Source organism: Misgurnus anguillicaudatus, chromosome 13, assembly GCF_027580225.2.
Source record: "Misgurnus anguillicaudatus chromosome 13, ASM2758022v2, whole genome shotgun sequence".
In the NCBI taxonomy this organism is placed as follows: Eukaryota; Metazoa; Chordata; class Actinopteri; order Cypriniformes; family Cobitidae; genus Misgurnus; species Misgurnus anguillicaudatus.
Window position 1 is genome coordinate 11,611,657 of NC_073349.2, and position 22,828 is coordinate 11,634,484.

Here is a 22,828-nt window from a genome sequence, read left to right on the forward strand (position 1 = left end):
AGTTAAAAAAAATGGTGTTTTCAATTAAAGTAAGCTTTTTAAGTAGAGCAGCTTTCACATTTTACATGTTGCAGTTGTTTTGTTTTTTCTTATGCATATTAGTTAATCTTAAAAATGCATAAAAGTGATATTTCCAGTATAGGTAAGTAATAGATCAGTGTATTAAACTCACTTTCGGGTAAACAGCTATGGTGCACAAAAGTCATGGGTTTAAATTACTGATAAAAAATGTTTACCTTGTAAGTTGCTTTGGATAGAAGTGTCTGCCTAATGCATAAATGTAAATGTAAATGTAAACCCTAGTGAGTGTGTCTCTAGCAATGTAATTGTCATGGGTTTGATTCCCAGGGAATACATGAACTGATCAAATGTATGGACAGTAAGTTGCAGTTACTGTACATGTGCCAAATGAATTAAAATGCAAAATATAAAATCATGATTTGCATTTATTCGTTGGATGGGCATCTTGCATGCCAAAGAATTTTATAAACCATCTTTTAAACCAAAGCTGTGAAAATCTGACAATTTTTCTGACAATTTTAAGATGTTTTAAAAAGGTAGTCATGTTGGATTTGGTTGAACAAATGTTTTTAAATCAATCCTGAATTAAAACAGCGGTTGCATTATTAATGCATGTGTATTTTGCATGAAACACTGTTTAAGTACAGGGACTAAAGTGACAACAACTATGTAATTGCATTCATACAGAAAAAGCATAAAGTTCACACGGGAACATATTAGTCAGTTTTGCATGTGGCAAGCATGTTGGATTTATGTGGTTTTTTCTTGCGTCTCACCTAAAAAACTACACAAGATCGGATTAGGGCCAATCACAAATAAAAATATCTTTAGATTTAAGACAAAGTCAAAATAAATAAAATAATGGCAATGAGGTATATTTCGAGAATAAATTCAATATTATGACAATAAGTCATAGCAACACGAAATTAAAGTCATATTTTGAGAATAAAGTCAACACTATGAATCAGTTTCCCAGCCAGGATTTAGATTAATCCAGGACTAGGCCTTAGTTATATTAAGATACAAGATTTCAAATTAAGGTAGCTCAAACATACATTTTAGTCTTGGACTAGAATAAGCCCTGACCTAGGGACAGTGTCCTGGACAGTGGTTATCCTAGTTTCCAGGTTTTTTTTTCTACGTGAGTTGCCATGTGTAGGGTGTAGCAGGGTGTGTCAATACCCCTCTCTGATGAAAATTCTCCCATGCCAGCCCAACAAGATGGGTGCAACTATCAACTAGATAGGCCGAAAGGGAGGACAGGTGCCCTGGGCTGTAAGGGGAGTGATCAAGTGAATCCCTCCCTCAACATGTGCAGAATAAAAGCACCTGAACTCCATGCTCAAGTCACTCAAAGGGATTTGACTCACCTCTTGTGAGCTCGCCTGCACCAAATTTCTTTTTTCATTCCCTATCTGAATCTCGCCCCAAGACGACGACAGCAGCCATGAGTACAAGATATACCTCCTTTAGCAGCGGCAGTGGAAACCTATCTGGCGGTATTAGCGCTGGATCTTTTAGAAGAAGCTATTCTAGCAGGTCTGCTGCTGTAGCACCTGTCAGCAGGATAAGCTCTGGGTCAGTCCGACGCTCTGCCGCTAGCTTCCAATATGGATCGGGAGGTAGCCTATCTGGAGGCTATGGAGGAGGTTATGCTAGCGGCTTGGGGTCAGGAGGAAGCTACGGAGCAGGTTATTCTGCCGGGTTTGGTGCAGGAGGTGGCTACGGTGGAGGTTATGGTGTCGGCATTGGTGCAGGAGGTGGCTACGGTGGAGGTTATGGTCTAGGTGGAGGCCTCGGTGGAGGTCTAGGTGGAGGTTTCGGTGCTGGTATATCACCTGGCACAGGCATTGGAGGTTTCGCTGAAGGCCTCCCACCTATCACATCCGTCACATTCAACCCCAGCCTGCTAACCCCACTTAACCTAACGGTCGACCCCAACATCCATTTGGTCCGTACCCAGGAGAAAGAACAGATCAAGACCCTCAACAACCGCTTTGCTTCCTTCATCGACAAGGTTAGTCTTCTTTCTCTTGCAAAACAAACAAAAAAATGGGCAGTTATTATGGAGGCTTAGTTGTTCAATACAGTGGGTGAATATGGCAATCAATGATCAAACAGCGGTAACCTTATTCATTTCCCGGGAGCTGGGTTCTTGTCAGATATTTCACAGCCACCAGAAAATCAAATTAGCGTAGGATATACACTTGTCAAATGACAGTAACCACATAGCAGACATGCTGGCACTGCATGCCATGTTCTGCAATATTATCCCAAAAAATAAAACAGTCAAAGATCAAATGACACAGGCTTCAGTAGTTCTTGTAATGCCGTTGTTCATGGTCAGTAAGGTTGTGTTTGAAAACCCAAGCCTAGTGAGGCCCAATGACTAGACCAGTCCAAATAAGGGCACAAATCATGTTTGACAGCTACCTCCATGGCAGTATTGCGAACGTGTGTGTAACATGTGAGCATCCTCTATAATTCACACAACTATAGGCATAAAAATACTCTTAAAAGTCTAATATAGAGAGTACCAAGATCATTAATAATAACTAAGTTTGGGGAATTTGGGACCACACCTTTTTAGTCCATTAAATCCAAGTGCTGCACCCATGGTCCAGGCCAGGGTTGGGGCCCAATCCCATTTCTTCCCCCTACCCATTAGTTTTCCACATTCTCATGAGAGTAAGGCCCAGTTGGGATAGCCCTTTCACTCTTGTGAATGTGCAAAACTAGGGGGTAGGGGTAAGACAGAGAAGTGGGATTGGGCCTTATTCTTGGTCTGGAGTCTCCTCCTCCTCATGAAGATAATTCCTGCTGATGCAATAGGTTCTTTGTTTAAAAGAGTTTTATTTAATTGCATCCTGGGAATTGGCAGCACGTTGGACACATTGAGCCTGGGGAGATGATTTGCCTAAGGGTGAGGTGTGTCATCTCTGTTAATGCCTAGGGGACTCTACATTGTGCCAAGAGCAAATGATTGTTGGGAGTTCAAATTTGTGCATACATTAGATTTATTTAAATCTACATTTAAATGAGGGCGATTATTCCCAGATTGGAATCTAGCTGCACAACCCACCAAAACGTTTGTAAAGTTGTTTTAAAGCAAAGAGATGTGTTTGTGAAAGTGATTGCAGTTAACAACACACGACTTCTTGTCCAGTAGTAACGCACCTTCCTTATTCATCTCTATAGGAATGATAACGTGTGAGTTTCTCCATTTATTTCGCATTGACGGTCACATTTCTCACTTTATCTTAAATATAGGTGCGAGTCTTGGAACAACAGAATAAAGTGCTCGAGACAAAATGGGCTCTACTGAACGAGCAGACCACCAGCCGCTCCAACATCGACACCATGTTCGAAGCCTACATCAGCAACCTGCGCAGACAGCTTGACGGACTCACGAATGACAAATTGAAGCTAGAGGGAGAGTTGACGAACATGCAGACTTTGGTGGAGGACTTCAAAAACAAGTAAGAATGTTAAAGGATTGTGGACCACAAATACATTTGATTAGAATGGCACAAAGTACTGTACATGCTAAAGTGGAAAATGTGTCTTTATAGGTATGAGACTGAAATCAACAAGCGTGCCACAGCAGAAAACGAGTTTGTTTTGCTGAAGAAGGTAAAGGATTTGACTTTTAAGTTTTATTTTAAAATTCTTTTGACTCCATCGATTATATTGAGATCTGTACATGCCTTCATAGGATGTTGATACCGCCTACATCACCAAGACAGACCTTGAAGTGCAGGTCGAAGGTCTCCAAGATGAAATCAACTTCCTCCGGGCCGTCTATGAGGAGGTGGGTGACATATGACATTTTGTAATAATGCAATTGTGTTTAATGTTAGAGTACGTGTATGTCAATGCCTTATTCTTTCAATTTTTAGGAGCTGCGTGAACTTCAGGGACAAATCAAAGACACAATGGTTGTTGTGGAAATGGACAACAGTCGCAACTTAGACATGGAGGCCATCGTCGCTGAGGTCCGCGCTCAGTATGAGGAGATCGCCAACCGCAGCCGAGCTGACGCCGAGATCTGGTACAAACAGAAGGTAAGAATAAAAACATAGAATGAAAAAAATATGGACGTAGTGTCCGTGACGTCGCTCATAGGTTTGTGAAGAGCTTTTTTGGAGCCAATAGTTGACAGCGCCTGCCATCGCCATCTTGGCCGCGCATCACAGTGTATCACTTGCGGTAAACTTCAAATGGATGAAGTGTCTGGACGTGGGTGAAGCTGAGGTGGCTAGTTGCTGAAACCACACCCACCTAGCTCAACGGTAGTGACAGCAGTGGCAGTTCACCTGTCACTCAAGTGGCCACGCCCTTAATTATGCAGAACCTTAAGGCTTAATATCATTTAAACGGAGTTACAAAAAAAATTCACCCCCCTAACAGTTGTGTGCAAAATTAGCTATATAGACCACAAATACTTTTTTAAACCAGGCTCTAAACATATTATTTTCTACTGTAAAGTTGAGCATTTAAACATGGGGGTCTATGGGAATTGACTCTCTTTTGGAGCCAGTCTCTAGCGGCCAGTCAATGAATTGCAGTTTAACTCACTTCCCTATTGGTTTCATCAGAGAGATCCTAATCTTGCCCCTTGAAAAAATTGTAAATCTGTGAATAGACACAATTTTTGAAGTAGTCAATCAATTGGCAAAGCCTAATGTCAAATTCTCTTTGCTTCCAGTTTCAAGAGATAGAGACGACATCTGCTCAATATGGAGATGAGGTTCGCAGCACCAAGATTGAGCTCGCTGAGGTCAGCCGTGTGGTCTCCCGACTTCAGAGTGAAATCGAAACTATCAAGGAACAACGTGAGTTGTTTTTGTATAACATGGCTATTTGGACTCTTTGTATCTTTGCAGGATAGTGAAGATGGGACAAGAAATCATATAGGGTGGGAAAAAGGAGAAGAGTAAGTAAGGTGCAGTTTTACGAAAACTAAAATCTAAGCATGTCCTTTGTCCAGCGTGTCACCCTGGAAAGTGAGATCACTAAGGCTGAGGAGCAAGGAGAAGTATCGGTGCAGGAAGCCAAGCTCCGCATTAGAGAATTAGAGGCGGCCCTAGAGCAAGCCAAAAAAGACATGGCACGGCAGGTGCACGAGTACCAGAACCTCATGAACGATAAACTTGCCTTGGACATTGAGATCGCCACCTACAGGAAACTTCTGGAGGGAGAGGAAACCAGGTCAGTAACTTTTCTTTTTCGCTTTGGTATGTTTTTCCATTGAAGCGAACATACATTCAGGTTTTCTCTTTCACATTTGTCAGGATTGCAACTGGTGGTAGCACTGCAACTATCCACATTCAGGAGTCAGGAATTAGCGCTGGCAACATAAGCGGTATGCTAATGAACTTCAATGTTTGAACTTCATCAGACTTATCAGCATTTCGTTTTATGTACAGAGTGCACTTGTAAAACCATTCTGTGTGTATGTTGTTGCACAGGTGCACTCGGCTTCGGAGCAGGATTCAGGGCTGCGGCCGGCAGCTTCAGAAGTGGCGGCGGCAGTGGCTTTGGAGTTGGTGGTGGCGGCGGCGGCGGCAGCGGCTTCGGCTACGGAAGTGGCGCCGGCTATGGAAGCGGCTTGGGCTATGGAAGCGGCTTGGGCTACGGCAGTGGAATCGGATACGGATATGGCGGGGGATTGTCCTTCGGCTCTGGTAGCCTGATCGGTGGAGGCGGAGGTGCCAGCAGTTCAGTCTCGACGGCCCGCACCTCCTCTGTACTCCAAAGGAGCCTTCGTTAAGCAAATACATGTCCACTCATTTCCTCCCCACCCCATAACATCTATCACCTGGGTAACAAGATTTGATCTATATGCACTCTTTCTTTCTATCATTACATTTTTCATTTTGCTCATCCTTTTTGAATTTTCCCCAAAATTGTGTATTTGTTTATCCACCCTCAACCCACCATGACCCAGAGTGACCATTCGTTTAAGGAGTGCTCTGTACCCGCAGGATGACTTTCCAAATTACTTTGATTTTTGTTGTACCCTTGTCCTTTAGGGGGATTTGCTGGGAATAAAGCAGCTCATGAGAAATATACATTTGTATTTTCAGCAAATTTACTGTTTGTCTTTACTCATTTGGGGAAGATGAGCTGAATCAAGAGCTGTTTTATGTCACATAATGATTGCATACATCAATAAAACTGATAAAACTGTCATGCAACATGAATGGAAATGTATACAACAATAAATCATGGTTACATACAATAATTTGTCTTCAGTTGTTATTTCATTAGATTTCTTGATTTTTTGTATTATTTCTTACTTTTTTTATAAAGGAGAATGCAACATGATTAACTAAAGTTCATCCTTTAGTCTCACCAGCTATAGAGGGCTTAAACTGTTCAGGTTGTACACAAGCAACAACAAGAAAACACTAAAATAACAGATCACCACTGACTGAAAGGCACTGCCATGGTTTTTTATTTATTTATTTGTTTGTTTCGAACTGAGAAGAAGGAAAAGTAAATTAAAACACACAAAAATATCAAATTAACAAAAAGCTCACCTCATTCGAAAAGGGATAGGTAGAAGCCCTGGGCTTATCAATAACCTATCCCCAATAATCACAGTACCTAAGGCCCTGTACACGTACATGGTTATTTTGAAAAACTGAGACATTTCCCTTCGTTTACATGCAAGCAAAGAGCTCGCGTCTGAAACCGATGAAGATTTTGAAAATCTTCGGTTGCACGGTTGCATGTAAACTGAGACAAACAGATGTTTAGGCGGCCAACGTCACAGTATGCGCCAGAGCTCGCACCTACGGCAAAAGTGCAACCTTGTTCAAAAGAGGAACAGGAAGTGATTCGTTGCTGTTTTCGAGATTCTGATTTGCTTACATGGGCTTGAGCTTTTTGTTACACCGCCACCTAGAGGTTTGGCATGCTCTTGACGGCATATGTACATGAACACTGATATGTGTGCATGAAGTTTTTTTTTTAAACCGGAGAGGTTGAAATGTCCGTTTATGAAAATAGCTGCCCACGTGTAAACGTAGTCCAAAGCTCACATCAAATAATTTAAATTAAACACTTTTAAAATAATCAAATAAAAAGAAAAATCTAAATCAGGCAACAACAATTTTTCTTATATACTTAAATATAATACTTAAAGGAATATTCCATTTTCTTAAAAGAAAAATCCAGATAATTTACTCACCACCATGTCATCCAAAATATTGATGTCTTTCTTTGTTCAGTCCAGAAGAAATTATGTTTTTTGAAGAAAACATTGCAGAATTTTTCTAATTTTAATGGACTTTAATAGAACCCAACATTTAATACTTAACTCAACACTTGACGGTTTTTTTCAACGGAGTTTCGAGGGACAATTAACGGTCCCAAACGAGGCCTGGGGGTCTTATATAGCGAAACAATTGTAATTTTTGGCAGGAAAAATTAAAAATATAAACTTTTAAAACACAATTTTTCGTCAAGGTCCGGTCCAGCCCGATCTAACGTAAATGCGTAGTGACGTAGGGAGGTCACGTGTTACATATATAAAACGCACATTTGCGGACCATTTTAAACAATAAACTGCCACAAAGATATTAATTAGTATCAGTTGACATACAACAACGTAGGAACGGTCCTCTTTCTCAACACATGTAAACACTGGGGCGGAGTTTCACGTTCGTCCTCTGTGACCTCTTGACGTGATGACGTATTGCGGTGACGTAGTGGGGTCAGCTGGCGCATCACGACCGGATCTACACGACAAGAAGTTGTGCTTTAAAAGTGTATATTTGTTATTTTTATTGTCAAAAATGACAATCGTTTCGCTAGATAAGACCCTTATGCCTCGTTTGGGATTGTTTATAGTCCTTTGAAACTCCGTTGAAAAAAAACTGTTAAGTATTGAATTAAGTATTAAATGTTGGGTTCTATTAAAGTCCATTAAAATTAGAAAAATTCTGCAATGTTTTCTTCAAAAAACATAATTTCTTCTCGACTGAACAAAGAAAGACATCAACATTTTGGATGACATGGTGGTGAGTAAATTATCTGGATTTTTCTTTTAAGAAAATGGACTAATCCTTTAAAGGCGGAGTCCACGATGTTTGAAAGCCAATGTTGATATTTGAAATCACCTAAACAAACACGCCCCTACCCCAATAGAATCTGGACCTTCTGTTGATAGACCCGCCCCACACATACGCAACCTGGCAAGGATGTCGGTTAGTAGACACGCTCCTTACTGCTGATTGGCTATAAGTGTGTTTTGGTAGTCGGCCCGTCTCCTTTTCCAAAGCGTTTTTCAAACATCGTGGACTCCGCCTTTAATTATTCTATAATACTTAATTATTAAATATTTTAAACCTTTTTTTAAATTGAGATATATGAGCATGTTAGACATCTATTAAATTTTCACTAACAGCCCAAATTTTGTGTGTTTTTTTAAGCCTAGACATCTGCGCTGTGACGGCTATGGCTATTAGATGTCTTTTAAATGCAGAATTTTTTAAACTTTATTTTTCAGATTATAAGCATCTTGTTATATTTACCTCCAGATTAGAAAATGTAACAGACACACAGTCAGAAAAAGCATTCAAGATGTGGGTTAAAAATATATACAAAAAAAATGAAAGTTGGATTAATTTAATTATTTCAATTGGTAAAAAATGTGTTACCTCGAAATAAAAAAAAATGTTACCTAAATTTTTTTTATTTAAAGAGGACATTTCACAATACTTATTTAAGATGCCAAATAAATATTTAGTATCCCTAAAGTACATATGTAAAGTTCTAGCTAAAAATACTAGATAATTTATTATAGCATGTTAAAATTGCCACATTGTAGGTGTGAAAAAAGTGCCATTTTGGGTGTGTCCTTTAAAATGCAAATAACTGCACATGGCAGTGCCGTGTTTGGATTAAGGGGTGGTATTATTATAATAAGATCCCCTTCTGACATCACAAGGGGAGCCAAATTTCAATGACCTATTTTTTCACATGCTTGCAGAGAATGGTTTACCAAAACAAAGTTACTGGGTTGTTCTTTTTCACATTTTTTAAGATGATACAAGCACTGGGTACCCAATTAAAGCACTTAAACATGAAACACGTCAGATTTTCATGATATGTCCCCTTTAAAGTGAGAAAATTTAAGTTAAAAAAAACTTACTTTTTTAAGTGTTACCAATTGAAGTATTTTCCCCAACTTTTTCATTTTACAGTGTACAGATAAACAGTGTTTGGCCATTATTAACCTTGTTCCCACAGGACCTCCTAACCACACCTGATCGAACAGTGCCAAAATCTCAGGTTACAAGACACTACTATTAAAGTATTTATTCACTGAGGGTTTAATGGGCAGGTCAGTTACTCCTTAAAAGACAATTCTGTTCTAGAAATCCAATAGGAATTGTGCTGTGACAGATATGACCTAATGTTGAGAGCTGTTGATTGATTTATCTAAAGGAAGACCTTTTGAGCAGATCAAATGATACATACAGTACAATACAAAGTACCTTATACATTTCTAGGCACATTGTTACTCAACAGATCCTCAATCTAAGGATATACAAAACATCAAAACAAACTTGGATTTAATACTCTATGGGTAACCCCTAATAAAAACAATGCTGCCACCTAATGGTAAATTTACATTTACAGTAAGGCATTTAGCAACTGCCTTTATTCCAATATTAGAAAACAAAGTGATTTGAAATACATGTAAAAATAAAAAGTCATGATGTTATTAAAGGTACGAAGACATATTCACCCACATAAAGTAACTTTTAATTTTTTACATTTCTATATTTTCAGTTCACCACATCCTAAAATACTTAAAAAATGCTTTACAAAGTCTTTAAAGGTTGTTTTATACATTTACAAGTAATCAATAACTACTGGGTTTTAAAACCCTTGCTATAAAAAGGTTTAAATGAGACTATAGCTACATTAAATCAAATGTTATAGTTTAAAAATCAGCTATTAAAAACAGTTCACCATAAATTGTATTATTTAGGTCAACGTATAGCACTGTTTTTTATAGAAAGTTAGGTAACATTGTCTGATAAGAAACAAATCAATAACACTGTCTATCATTATTGGGAGTGTTGTTTGCTCTTCAGATGTGATAAGCTATTATGTTGCAGTAACTCCTGGGTTGTCTGGATCAAATGTCATGATCTCCATATGGATAAGACCTGTGGGACAAAAAAAAAAACACTTTAGCTAAATTCAGACAAAACAGATATAAAAATGGTTTTAGTATTGCTTATTGATCATTGGACGTTCTCCATCTGCATCGTGCATTTGATTGGACGAATTCCCATAAGTGCAGGATAAGTCATCAACAATTTTCATTTGCTTTCCCAGAAGTGATTATCTAGTATTTTAAATAAGTATTTGTACTAAAAGTCAATTTGGTTAAAGTTACGAGCAGCATATAAATAGCATATAGAAATATAGAAATAACAAGTTTGAGAGATATGAGTGCGAGTATATAGCGTTTATCTCACTTTTCCATTCGCTGACGGCCAGCTCTAGACTCTCAAAAGAGTCATCATATGGGGCTGATATAGGCTCATTTTCAGGTTCATGAAACTCAGAGAGGTACGGGTGCGACAGGCCGTCTTTTGCTGTAATTCTGACCTCTGGGTCCAGAACCAACATGTCTTCCAATAGATCAATGGCTGTAAATGAAACATCAGGGATAAATTAGAGATCAGCTTTAGTTAATGCCAGTATGCATGTTGGAGCATCTTTTAATATTAGCTATCAAATATAATAGCCAACCACCAGGGGGCGACATTTCCTAATTTAGAAAAAAACTAAAACTGCATCCACCTGAGATTTAATCTGGCTTTGCATTTAATCATCTCACTTGGTTTTTGGTCGAGCACCCATTTGAGGCTGATGTGCGTGTTTTTGTTTTCTTAAAGGGACACTCCACTTTTTTTGAAAATATGCAGTGCCTGAAAATAGTCTCCTGCTATTAAGTTACCAAGGGGACTATTTTCAGGCGCTGCGTAATATCACTACACCTGATGCAGCCATGTTACGGCAGCAAAGTCCTTGATTATTACGCCAGAATGAGAGTATAGTTCCTAGCATATTATCTGCCTAGAAAATTACAACTTTTAATTTTCCATCGGTCTTAGTACACAATGTAACTACAGAAGAGTCAAGTTTTAAATAGGAAAAATATCAAAACTCTTCGGTTATTTTTTAGCGCAATGCTAATGGTCTAATCAGATTCAATGGATTATGCTAAGCTATGCTAAAAGTGCTAACACCAGACCCCGAAATCAGCTGAATGGGTTCCAAAACAGTAAAAATCTAATGTGTAACTCTAGGGAAGCTGGAAAATGAGCATATTTTCAAAAAAGTGGAATGTCCCTTACCATTAGCATCCATAGTAGGAAAGACCTCTTTGAAAGCCTTTTTCTTCTGGATTGGAAGAGATCGGACGTATGACTGGGCCTGCAAAAACAGCATCATGTCACATGACCAGTAATATAAAAGATAAAATCACTAATTTGAAAAAACTCCTATTCTCAAAACAAAACAGGTGACAAATAAACATATACTATATATCTTACATCTTTGCTTTGCATTTTCTGAACAAGCATTGAGCTTGGCGTGCCTGTCAGGCTGAGAATTTTCTTTAGCTGGTCGATACCTTAATACAGCGTTAAGGTGTATATACAAACAATGCACATGGTCTACAGACATTTAATAAACAAGTGATGATGAAGGATACTGTCGCTGCCTGGGAAAAGCACCTCTCCTGTTATCATCTCAGCCAGGATGCAGCCAGCGGACCAAACATCAACTACACAAAAAGCAAAAGTCAACAAGTCACACCCCTACAACAAAACAGACAGCTTTTTACATTCGTTTGCACAATGTGCAAGGCGGAGTCAAGAAATCAGGGGTCAGAGGTCACCTGTTTGAGTGTAATGCATCCAGTTGAAAATGACCTCGGGGGCTCTGTACCAGCGTGTCACTACGTATCCCGTCATCTCTGTTTCAGTGTGTCTTGCCAGTCCAAAGTCCAGAATCTGAAGAAGATTTGTAAAAACATGCAGTTTCCTTACACCAAGGGTGAATTTTGTATGATCACTTTCTTTTGTTGTATATGGAAACATCGTGTTTACCTTCAATTCACAGTTTTCATCCACGGCAAGGTTACTAGGCTTAAGATCCTAAAAGGAGATATGCACAATTTCAATCATGATCATATCCATGGGAAGGTTTTGTAAAAATATCGAACTTATGGCTACAAACTGAAATGACGAATTTATAGAATAATATCATATATTACATTTTCTCAACTCACCCGATGAATGATCCCAGCTGAATGGATATACTGAGAAGAAACGTTATTCAGAATATTTAGGTTCAAGTTTTAGTTGAGGGTGGGTGTTTGATTTAGCAACAACAAAACAACTTGGTTTATCATTAGTATCAGTATGTGCATGAATAAGTAAAATACCATCAGACCTTGAGTCCTCTGAGAATCTGATAGAAGAGGTATATGATGACTCTGTTGGTTAACTGTTTCTTCTTCATGATATGACTAAGATCCTGCGCCACAAATGGCATCACCATATAGCTGTGCAAAAACATTGCAAATGTTAATCATTAGCCTGCTTCTGTGAGATGAGAAAAGATACCAGCCCTAGGAACAAATAACAATAAAAGTTTCAAACCGAGGAGGGCTGCAATTTAAAGTCACAGTATGCAGCACCCACGTGCCATTATTAACCAAACAGGTAGTCTCACACTATTGGTTACAACGTAAGTTAACAGTATTTATACTTTTCACTTATGGTTTATTTTAAATTGTTTTGAGCTTTAAAGGTCCAGTGTGTTTTTTTTAGAGAAGCTACGTTAGCTGCCACAAGACAAACATGTCATCGTCTGAGACAACGTAGGGACAAAACGCGCTCCGTTTGTCCGTTTAGGTCTACTATAGAAAAATGCCGGTGACTTCCTTGTAAGGAGGACCGTGGCGGACAACCTGATCTCGTAAATTTCGGTGTTATGGTCACGGAATATTTTGATTATTTATCCGTGTCATTGTCACGGATCTCCACATTTTCCGTGTCCGTACCACAGACTTTCTTTTCCGTGTTAGTTTCATGTATTGGTTACTCAATTGTTTATCCTACTTCTAAACCACTGTCGCTTTGGGTTGGGGTTAAAGTTGGGGTTTGCGGTAGGATGTCACTTTAACTATTTGTTTATACAATTTTTTATGGATTTTTAAACAATTGTTGCCTGACGTTATGCTGCGTTTACACCAACCGCGTTTCAGGCGCGCCTTGTTTGCCGCTTGAACATTTTGAATTCATTCGCGTGTCTACAGCGAAGTAGACGTTCAGAAAAAGCAAGCATTTGATGCGCATCAGAGGCAAAATCCGCTTCTTGTGGGAGGGGCAAGTGCTATGTGGTTGTCTGTTTGCAAGATGACTGATGTTGGTTGTGCATTTATCGAGAGAGTTACAGGTTTGTTTGTATTTGATAACCTTACTATAGGGGGAAAATAAACAGTGCGGGTCGATAAACGTCATGTGACTCAAAAGTGAAATGTGTATTTACAACTTACCAGGTTGCCTGATGTCCTCACTTACACTCCTTTAAGCGCAGCCCTTTTTATTCCAGTCTCTATAGAAATAAGAACTTGTGTCGTATAGCTCCAGGTGACTGCTCACGGACAATATCAAGCATTCCTTCAGGTTGAATGAGTGACTCCGTGCAGGGCTGCCGCCACAGCAGGAAGCAGGCTCCTGATTGGTTAATGCGGCGCGAAATTCTGCCAAAGTTCACATTTTCGCTAGAACTAGACGCGCAAATGAGGGGGAATCGCGTCTTCCGCGCCAAACGCCTCATCCGCGCCGCGAGACCTCCAGACGCGCATCAACGCGTCTTCACATTGACTTAACATTGAAATCATTCGCGCTTCACGCCTCCACAGCTAGTGTAAACGCAGCATTAATGTTAGAGTTGGGTTTGGGTTCGGATGTCATTTTATGTAACAGAAAGTCATTCTAACCCCAAACCCAAGCGACAATGGTTAGAAAATAGGAAAAACAATTGAGTAACCAATATGTGAAACTGACCCGGAAAAGAAAGTCTGTGGTACGGACACGGAAAAATGTGTAGATCCGTGAAAATGAAAGGGGTAAATGAGCAAAATATTCCATGACTATAACACATCAGGCTGTGGCGGACGTAGATAAAAACGGTTCATTCTAAGGTAATCAAAACAATACAGTTCATCTTGTAAGGTCTTTATACACGACGAATAATATAGTTACGTGTAGAGATCCTTCTAAAAGTCCCACATTGCACCTTTAACGGGACAAAAATATCAGTCAACAATCCATTAAAGCTCTATATAGTCCTTTCAGATGCAGTAGTCTCACACACACAGTGCATCCATACATAAGCCTGTCATGACGTGCTTTCTGCACAGGAATGCATTCGGGTCATATTGACACTCACAAAGTATCAAATTTCTCCAGCGAGGAATCAGGGGTGAAGACATTGAGAAGGCAGATCACCTACAGAAAAAAATTTATATATAAAGTATTTAGGGTTGTTCTGGGCAATTTTTACAGTATTTACAGTGAGAACCATTGTACATTTGCAAAATTTAAAGGAATAGTTCAGCCACAATTACAATTTTGCCATTATTTACTCACCCTCATGTAATAAACCAGTATGCTTTGTTATTTGTTAAGCATTGCAATCTGCTCTTGCTTACACACTAAAAATGCCCAGGGTAAGGTCAAAATGGACGAACCCAACCCTGTTAGGTTAAATTAACCCATGCAGAATTTTTTTTATATTCAGAATTTTGGGTTGAAACAAGTACAACTCTAAGGATTGGGTTTTCTCTTTGTGACCCAACGCTGGGTTGAAAATAACCCAGCATTTATTAAAGTGTAGTAAATTAAACCTCACCCTGGTAATCTTCATTTAAACATTATTCTGTGACTTCTAATGTATTGCTTATGCCCCTGTATAGCTCAGTGGTACAGCATTGCCTTAGCAGTGCCAAAGGTCATGGGTTCAAACTCAGGGCCAATATGCATACATTTAATCCAAGTGATCAAACTATTTGGCTTGATGTTCCAAAAGTGAATGCAGTTGTTGCTCCTCACTTTATCTAAATCCAAATTAAACACAAATCACTGTGAGGTCGAGCATAATGTTTACTAAGCACAAAAACCGGTTTGAGACGAAAAAAGGGCATTCACCACACTGCTCTCATCTGAAATCTTTTCAAATCTCTTTCAATTGACAGAAGGATTATAATGCTTTAACATATAATCTAAGTACAATAGAGGTGTAAATGATAGAGGATCATACATAATGGAGCTGTCATAAGTAAGATATAACAATGTAAACAATACAGAAACATATAGACATATAGGTATGCAAGATCTTGATTTGATTTCTCCTGGATGCTTGAGACTCACATTGTCGTGTTGGATGTTTCGCAGTAGCCTGAGTTCTCTGTAAGCACGTTTAGCGTGTATTAGAGACTGGAACGGTCTGTATAGCTTCTTAATGGCCACATTTTCCTTAGTCCTCTTGTCAATTGCAAAACTGCACACAAAAGATCATAGATTACTAATTCATATCTATTAATGGATTTCATATTAACATCTCATTCAAATGTATATACCTATGAGAGTAAATATAAGTCAGGTTTAAGATGATCACCACTAACATCTTCAGATTATTTATTTGCACAGATGAGTCTAATACATTATCAGTAGTCAGAAACAGTAAATGTTTATTATCCATGAATAAATAAAGACAGAAGGTGTAATAAAGGAAAGCTCTGTATTTTTCCGGAATTCCTGTCTTATCAGGAATTTCACATGCTGAAGCTTGCTGAAACAGCCCTCAGGTATGCGAATCAACATCTGTTTATTTCTGCTAAGGCTCTTAAGTCTCTATGTCATATAAGATGCATATAGCAAATCGGTTAAAGGCAAATTAGCATAATACATTTAACAATATGATTGTTATTACAATAATGCAATAGGCCTACAATATTAATGCATTACATTATACAGTTTTAATATAGAGAATTATTACTACACTTTAATACTCTTTAAATATTGTTTTCTATGCATTTTACCTTTCCTTAAAGTGTCACAAAACCCCACATAGGTCTCAATCGGTTTTATAAACTAGGATAGCTATGCAGTAGGTTACGTCCCGCTTACCAGACTGTCCCATAGGCTCCAGAGCCCACCGGTTTGAGGCACGTGTATCGGTCTGGAACATCCCATGTCGTTTTTTGGATCTCTAGCCTGTGAAATCCCGCTTTTAGAGGAGAAGCCATGGAGGAGTTTGTTTTGCTGGTCGACTTCGCTGAAATCACAGTGATCGACCACTCTTCTTATTCAAAGTGATCCAGGTGAGCGATAGACAGCTAGAGGACACGCCCACCTCAACGTACCTCTACCGTCACGTGATATAGGTGATGTTTATTCAGCGTCCGCTAACAGCCCTCACTGTAAACAACGATGTGATCATTAAAATTTATTACCTAAATTCAACAAATTAAATAAAGAGCTGTCGACTTTTAAAATTCAAGCTATACAACATTCAACCTTATTTGAGTCAGTTTAATATAATTGGAATTCAAGTTCCTGCAAAAATTAATAATAACATTATTAAACTGTAAAAAGTAAGAGATGACATACAGAAATTATAACGGCTACATATAGCCTAACACATGACAACTTTTCCTAAATAAAGCACAGGCATGAGGTGCAGGCCAAAGATAACTATAAAAAATACAGATAGCCTAACCTATACTGTAAAAATAAAGGTGGTTCAACTTTAAAAAGTAAGTTACCTGGTTGCCTATAGGTTAGTCAATAGTTGACACAATAATTTTTACCCAATTTTTTATTATTATTATTATTTAGTTAACTCAATTTGTTTGACTAATATAAGTTGAATTAACTCAAAAGTTAAAGGAATAGTTCGCCCGAAAATTGAACTATGTGTCTAAGGGGCTGTTTACACTTGGTATTAAGATGTGTTTTCGTCGATCGGATCACAAGTGGACGAGAGAGACACATTACGTTTACACCTGGTATTTAAATCCATCTCTTTTGTCCACTTTCGACCGCTTCTGTCCTGAATACTGTGAGGGGGTGGTCTGTGAGACTGTGGGCGAGTCTCTCTGCTGTCATTCAAACGCAAGCGGGAGTTTATATGGACGTGAACTTATATTATGTCAGACTCCACTGCTTTTGTTGTAAGTAGACATGCTGCACAGTGTTTTGTACATGTTAGAGCTTTCTCTGAATTTTCAGCGCAATTGATGAAACAGGATCGCGCAACTTTCACACGCTTGCAAAATGAAACTGCGGAGATCAGCCGCTTTAGGTTTATCAATGAAAGGCTAAAAATAGCGCTTTTTACCGTGTGTTCACGCCAGAAGTCAGAAAAGACGTAAAACATTGTGTTCAGTATCTCAGATAAGATAAATGGCACATTCAACCACATGTGCGTTTACACTACAAAAGCAATCCGATCTAAAGGGGTTTCGACTACCTCTGAATGTGGTTGAAAGTGGTCGAAAGTGGATGCGTTCAAAACTTTTTGAACACCGTTTACACCTGCCATTAACGTTGTCCACTTGTGATCCAATCGACGAAAAAGCATGTTAATGCCAAGTGTAAATGTGGTAGATCCTTTTCATATCTAGCCCCTAAGCTCTGGAATGATTTACCATAATGTTCGAGAATCAGACACAGTCGATCACTTTAAGTCTAAACTTAAGACAGTCTTCTTTAACAAAGCATTCACATAAAATGTCAAGTAAATGTACCTATCCCATAATAGTTGGTTTGTCCAGAACAAAGCATTCATATAACTCATCTGGGTAATATACTTATGCCGCAGTAGTCAGCCTGTCTGGAACCGAGCGGATTTTAAACCAAAATACTGTATGACACTTGCATTACATGCGAACGGCCCCTACGCTAATAGGACCCCGAGGACAATGAGACAAAGAGACCCAGTTCCTGATGCTGTGAAGGTCATCACACCACTGATCTACTGGCTGTCCTTCACCGTGATGCCAAGTCGATGACTGACCAACGACCACTGCCTGAACCAGTTTAATCCACTTACCCGTTGCATATCCCTATCGTGTTTATATATATAAATATATATGTATCTATCTCAAGGGTTTTTCTCCTTCTAGGAGTTTTCCCATAGGGTTTTTCTCCTAGGGGTTGTTTTCATCCCATGGAGAGTCAGCCAACATTGGCTTAACTTAGCACTTTCCTTTATACGTTACATTATTATGCTCGCTTGTACGGTTTATTCTTAACCGCTGTGTTCTGCTTCTTATATTATCTATCAATTTTTCTGTGTTTTTAACCTCATGTAAAGCTGCTTTGAAACAATTAACAAATGTGAAAAGCGCTATATAAATAAAATTTTATTGAATTAATTGAATTGAAAATCCTGTCATTATTTACTCTCAACAACTCTCATGTTGTTACAAACCTGTAATTTTCTTTGTTCTGATGAATATCTGATGATATTCTGAGGAATGTTCATAGTCAAAATATTCGTAAGCCCCATACACTTCCATAGTAGGAAAAAAGTACTATGGAAGTGAATGGGGCTCACAGATGGTTTGATTATGAACATTCCTCAAAATATCTTCCTTTCTGTTTTTTAGAACAAATAAATGTACAGTATACAGGTTTATAACAACATGAGAGTGAGTAAATAATGACAGGATTTTCATTTTTGAGTGAACTATCCCTTTAAGGCAACCAGGTAACTTACTTTTTAAGTTAAACTAACAGTTTTTACAGTGTATAATCGCACACTTAATTGAAACAGTTTCAATATTATTAAAGAGAGTTGTCCCGACCTGGCATTTATAGAACAACTTGTGATTAAAATTCACCTGATTTTAAAGTTTTCCTATACATTAAATGAAATTATACTCACCATGATGTAATTTCAATTCTGCGTGACTCTCATGGAATGAAAAAAGTGATTCAATAAAGGTTTATATGATATATGGTGAAGCATTCATGTGAATACACTAAAATTTTTAATCTTCCAGACTAGCTGTCTGAAACCAACATAGAAAGCGATAAGAGAAAATAAACATTTGGGTATAAACTTTTGATGAAGACCCTTGTGACAAACAGCCCTTGTGACAGCTTTAGTGTTTGACAACCAGCCATTGTCTTTCCTGTTACTAATCCAATTATGTAAATCTTCAGTGTTATGACAATTCGGATATTCTTATGCATTACAATAACAAAACTGATATCACACAGCCTACTGTATGACATTCACTGCTGTCATAATGTGAGTAAATGTACAAAATAAATAACAGCATTGATCCATAGATAACATTCACTGAGGTCACAGAGCAAAGTGTGTCATGTTGCTTCTTGGAATATTTCTCATGATTACCATAAAGGCCTACTTAGAAATCGCTGTAGATGAATGGACCCATTGTTATTTGCCCGACATTCATGAGGCTCCATGTACAAAGGATTCAGTAATTGAACCTTTATAAAGCCACGTCCCCTTTACTATTAGTGGCAGTTTGAAAGACTGTAACAATTGACTTACTTTATAATCAAACTGTTATGATAGTCACCGTGCGTCATTACTGTACATTTTGACACAAATTTAGATACATTTTTCAAAATAAAACAAAACACAGAGGATTTCAGTAGCTACATCAGACAAAATCAGCTGCTGCTAGAGTTGCCAAAAAATATGGAACAATAGACAAAATATGATTTTTTATTTTATTCATTCCAGCATCTATGGCTTTATTTGTGGCGAGAACCGGTTAATCCATATATACACAAGTTGATCCATACACTCATTGGGGATGGGGAGGGACATTTTGGCATCTCCAGTTCACCTATCCTGCATGTTTTTGGAAAACCAAGGTACCCAGACTCGAGCAAACCCATGCGGACACATTCAAACTCCACATAAAAAGGCCTGAACCATGAACCATCTGCAACTGAGACAATGTAGATTGTGGTAGACCAACATAAAGAGAATTGCAGTAGTCCAATCGCGAAGAAATTAGTGCATGGATCACAATTTCAAGGTCTTTACTAGAAAAAAGCGTTTTATTTTTGCCACAGATCTAAGTTGAAAAAAGCTACTTTAACAACTGTATTTATGTGCATGTCAAATTGGAGATGAGGGTCAAAATAAACACCAAGATTTTTGCGTTGTTATGCAGGTTTTTACTTAAAGAACCTAATTGTGTTTTAACTGAGTTGTCGGTAGCAGCAAAACTCAGAAGAAGCACTTCGGTTTTATTTTAATTTAGTTGCAGTGAGTTGAATTCTGAAAATTTTGTGCACGTCTCAAGATTAGCAACAGGAACTGAAAAAGCAACAGGGTTGAGAACCAAATTTATGGTTTTAAAGAGTACTTTTGGCCTATTTACATTTTTTGCAATTATGTTTGAAAAATATTATGTTTTAGCCTCATGGACAAGTATAATGGTAGTGTTTGCAGATTCCTCTTCTTTTGGCTTCAGTATGTAAGGAAACATTGGATTGCAGAGGAATAAATAGACACTCTCACAGAAGGTCAAAGGTCAGGTGTGAAATGGTTGCCTAGGGCAAGGAGAGAAATTACACACATTCAACCACTCACAAACATTCCCACGGTATTATCAGCATTATCATTAATCATTGTATAAATACACATAAATAAAGATGGCTTATATAGTCGGTTTTTGGCAAAGACAGTTGGATAAAAATTGGAAAAGGTTTAAGAGCAGCATAGCTTTTCTTTGCTACCTTTAATACTTCCCAAACCATGTATAGTATAAAATATTAAAAAGATTTAGAGAATCTAATAGAGAGGTTATAAATGTATATTTTATCAGTTCATGATAGCAATTTTCCTTGGAAATAAGCACTGGGCTATTACAGTAAATACGGGCTCTTTTATTTTAATGCTCACATGAATTATGAAACCAGTTTCCTTTTAAAAATGTCCTAATATGTACCATTATTAACAGGTACTGAAATGTACCTTTGAGGTATCAATAATAATCAATATGTACTTTTATGTACTAATATGCACGCTTTAGGTACAAAGGTGTACATTTTGAAACTGTACATAAAAACCAAAAACATAAAACCAAATGACTAGATAACAAAGAAAGCTGTCTCAGTGTCCTGATGTTCAAACAAAGCCTTTATAAAAACCACACCTTACTGTACATATAAATTAAATATCTGGGCAACAGCGCCCTCTCCTGGTGGTTCAGTATTGTCATGCTTATGCATTTATCAGGTGTTTAGTATACTATGGGACAGTTTTGCTGGACAGGGCTTATCCTAGTCCTAGACTAAAATGCTTGTTTGAGCTGCCTTAATTTAAAACATCTTGCCCTGACATATCTTAACATATATCAGTGCCATTGCTTGTCTCAAGATGCACACCAGTATTGCTTTTTGTAAGTTATGTTTGTAAAAACGTTCTTAAATGTCCTAATATAACTAAGGACTAGTCCTGGATTAATCTAAACGCTGTCTGGGATACCGCCCCTATATATTTATCAGTTTCCCTTTATAAACCATACACATGTATGTCTGTGCTAACAGTAATATCAAACAACTTTTAGAGCATCTATAACTGTAACACATACTTAAAATAGAAACCATTACTGGTGACATGTTTGTGGAAAAGCGTAAGGGCTTCATGTTGGTTTACTTTAAAGGTGTGGACTCGACAGCCCATGAGGCATAAACAGAGGTGACAAGAGATTGGTTGTACTTTTACGATGCAGTGAGGTGAAGAGGCATTGGTTATGTATCTGTGATGCCAGAAAAGAGGTGTAGAGGGATTGGCTGTGTTTTCATGAATGTGTTTGTGTGTTCTTTCTTTCTTTGGCACACGGTGAACTCCCACAGCACAGACACACCCACTTAAACAAACACCTACTTAACACACCCACCATCTGTTTGACCATGAGCATATAAACTCAACCTGTCTGTCCCTAAAATTCAAACAAGATTCAAAACAGATTTTGCATATTTACTTTTATTCATTTTATTTATTTTCACACTTTGCATCATTTGTTGTTCCACACATAACCTTCTTTACTAGGGTTATTTTCAACTCATTGGGGCGGTTTCCCAGACAGTGTTTAATTAATCCAGGACTAGGCCTTAGTTTTATTGCTGTTTTTACAAACACACCTTACAAAAAAACATTACAAGTGTGTATCTTCAGACAAAACAATGGCACAGATATATGTAAAGATATGTCAGTGCAAGATGTTTTTAAATTAAGCCAGCCAAGTCAAACATGCATTTTAGTCTGGAACTAGGATAAGCCCTATCCAGGAAACCACCCCATTGAGTTGTAATTTAACCTATGCTGGGATGTTTCTTGTTGGGTCAAATCTGAAATAAATCTGGGTTAATTTATCCCATCGGCTGGGTCTGTCCCTCTTTAACCCAACGCTGGGTTGAAAATAACCCAGCATTTTGTAAAGTGTACAGTACATTGGCTATGCCTAAACATCATGTACTAAAACTGGTACAAGTGAATATAAAACAGATTTATCAATAAAGCATTTTAAAGTGGTGTACATATATGCATTTATATCCAAAGCAACTTACAGTGCATTCACCCATATGGGAAAAATATATTTTCAAATATAATTTTAAATAATATACAAAAAATGGCCAAAAAAATATATGTACTGAAGTATATTTTGAAATATGTTTACAAAATAAATATATTTTAA

The 22,828-nt window shown here is 38.0% G+C and overlaps 2 protein-coding genes across 3 annotated transcripts; one reads left to right on the plus strand and one right to left on the minus strand.

The window, feature by feature from the left end:
• The first annotated feature begins 1,358 nt into the window (after nucleotides 1-1,358).
• On the plus strand, nucleotides 1,359-6,268 carry krt5 (keratin 5). The gene is made up of 9 exons (XM_055187367.2): nucleotides 1,359-2,038; nucleotides 3,292-3,500; nucleotides 3,594-3,654; nucleotides 3,737-3,832; nucleotides 3,921-4,085; nucleotides 4,730-4,855; nucleotides 5,012-5,232; nucleotides 5,316-5,386; nucleotides 5,493-6,268. Exons 1-9 carry the CDS (start codon nucleotides 1,469-1,471, stop codon nucleotides 5,792-5,794), a joined length of 1,821 nt encoding a protein of 606 aa, XP_055043342.2. The 5' UTR covers nucleotides 1,359-1,468; the 3' UTR covers nucleotides 5,795-6,268.
• A 3,511-nt stretch (nucleotides 6,269-9,779) lies between these two features.
• LOC129430269 (mitogen-activated protein kinase 14A) lies at nucleotides 9,780-16,520 on the minus strand. Of its 2 annotated transcripts, XM_055187369.2 has the most exons (12): nucleotides 16,260-16,512; nucleotides 15,501-15,630; nucleotides 14,521-14,579; nucleotides 12,514-12,625; nucleotides 12,350-12,379; nucleotides 12,168-12,215; nucleotides 11,957-12,071; nucleotides 11,771-11,842; nucleotides 11,610-11,689; nucleotides 11,412-11,490; nucleotides 10,527-10,700; nucleotides 9,780-10,211 (listed from the first exon to the last, which is right to left on the minus strand). In XM_055187369.2, exons 1-12 carry the CDS (start codon nucleotides 16,376-16,378, stop codon nucleotides 10,150-10,152), a joined length of 1,080 nt encoding a protein of 359 aa, XP_055043344.1. In that variant the 5' UTR covers nucleotides 16,379-16,512; the 3' UTR covers nucleotides 9,780-10,149. The 2 variants fall into 2 exon arrangements, with proteins under 2 accessions (XP_055043344.1, XP_055043343.2); XM_055187368.2 differs by having other exon boundaries at nucleotides 11,957-12,215; nucleotides 16,260-16,520.
• Between the last annotated feature and the right edge of the window lie 6,308 nt (nucleotides 16,521-22,828).

What these genes read in the sequence shown, in the direction of transcription:
- krt5 (XM_055187367.2), top strand. Translation starts at nt 1,469, where the DNA reads ATGAGTACAAGATATACCTCCTTTAGCAGCGGCAGTGGAAACCTATCT. An exon ending in TTGCTTCCTTCATCGACAAG is followed by an intron (nt 2,039 to 3,291) that starts GTTAGTCTTCTT and finishes TCTTAAATATAG; the next exon opens with GTGCGAGTCTTGGAACAACA. An exon ending in AGTTTGTTTTGCTGAAGAAG is followed by an intron (nt 3,655 to 3,736) that starts GTAAAGGATTTG and finishes ATGCCTTCATAG; the next exon opens with GATGTTGATACCGCCTACAT.
- LOC129430269 (XM_055187368.2), bottom strand. Translation starts at nt 16,378, where the DNA reads ATGGCTTCTCCTCTAAAAGCGGGATTTCACAGGCTAGAGATCCAAAAA. An exon ending in CTGGAGAAATTTGATACTTT is followed by an intron (nt 12,626 to 14,520) that starts GTGAGTGTCAAT and finishes GTTTTTGCACAG; the next exon opens with CTATATGGTGATGCCATTTG. An exon ending in AGATTCTCAGAGGACTCAAG is followed by an intron (nt 12,380 to 12,513) that starts GTCTGATGGTAT and finishes GTTTCTTCTCAG; the next exon opens with TATATCCATTCAGCTGGGAT.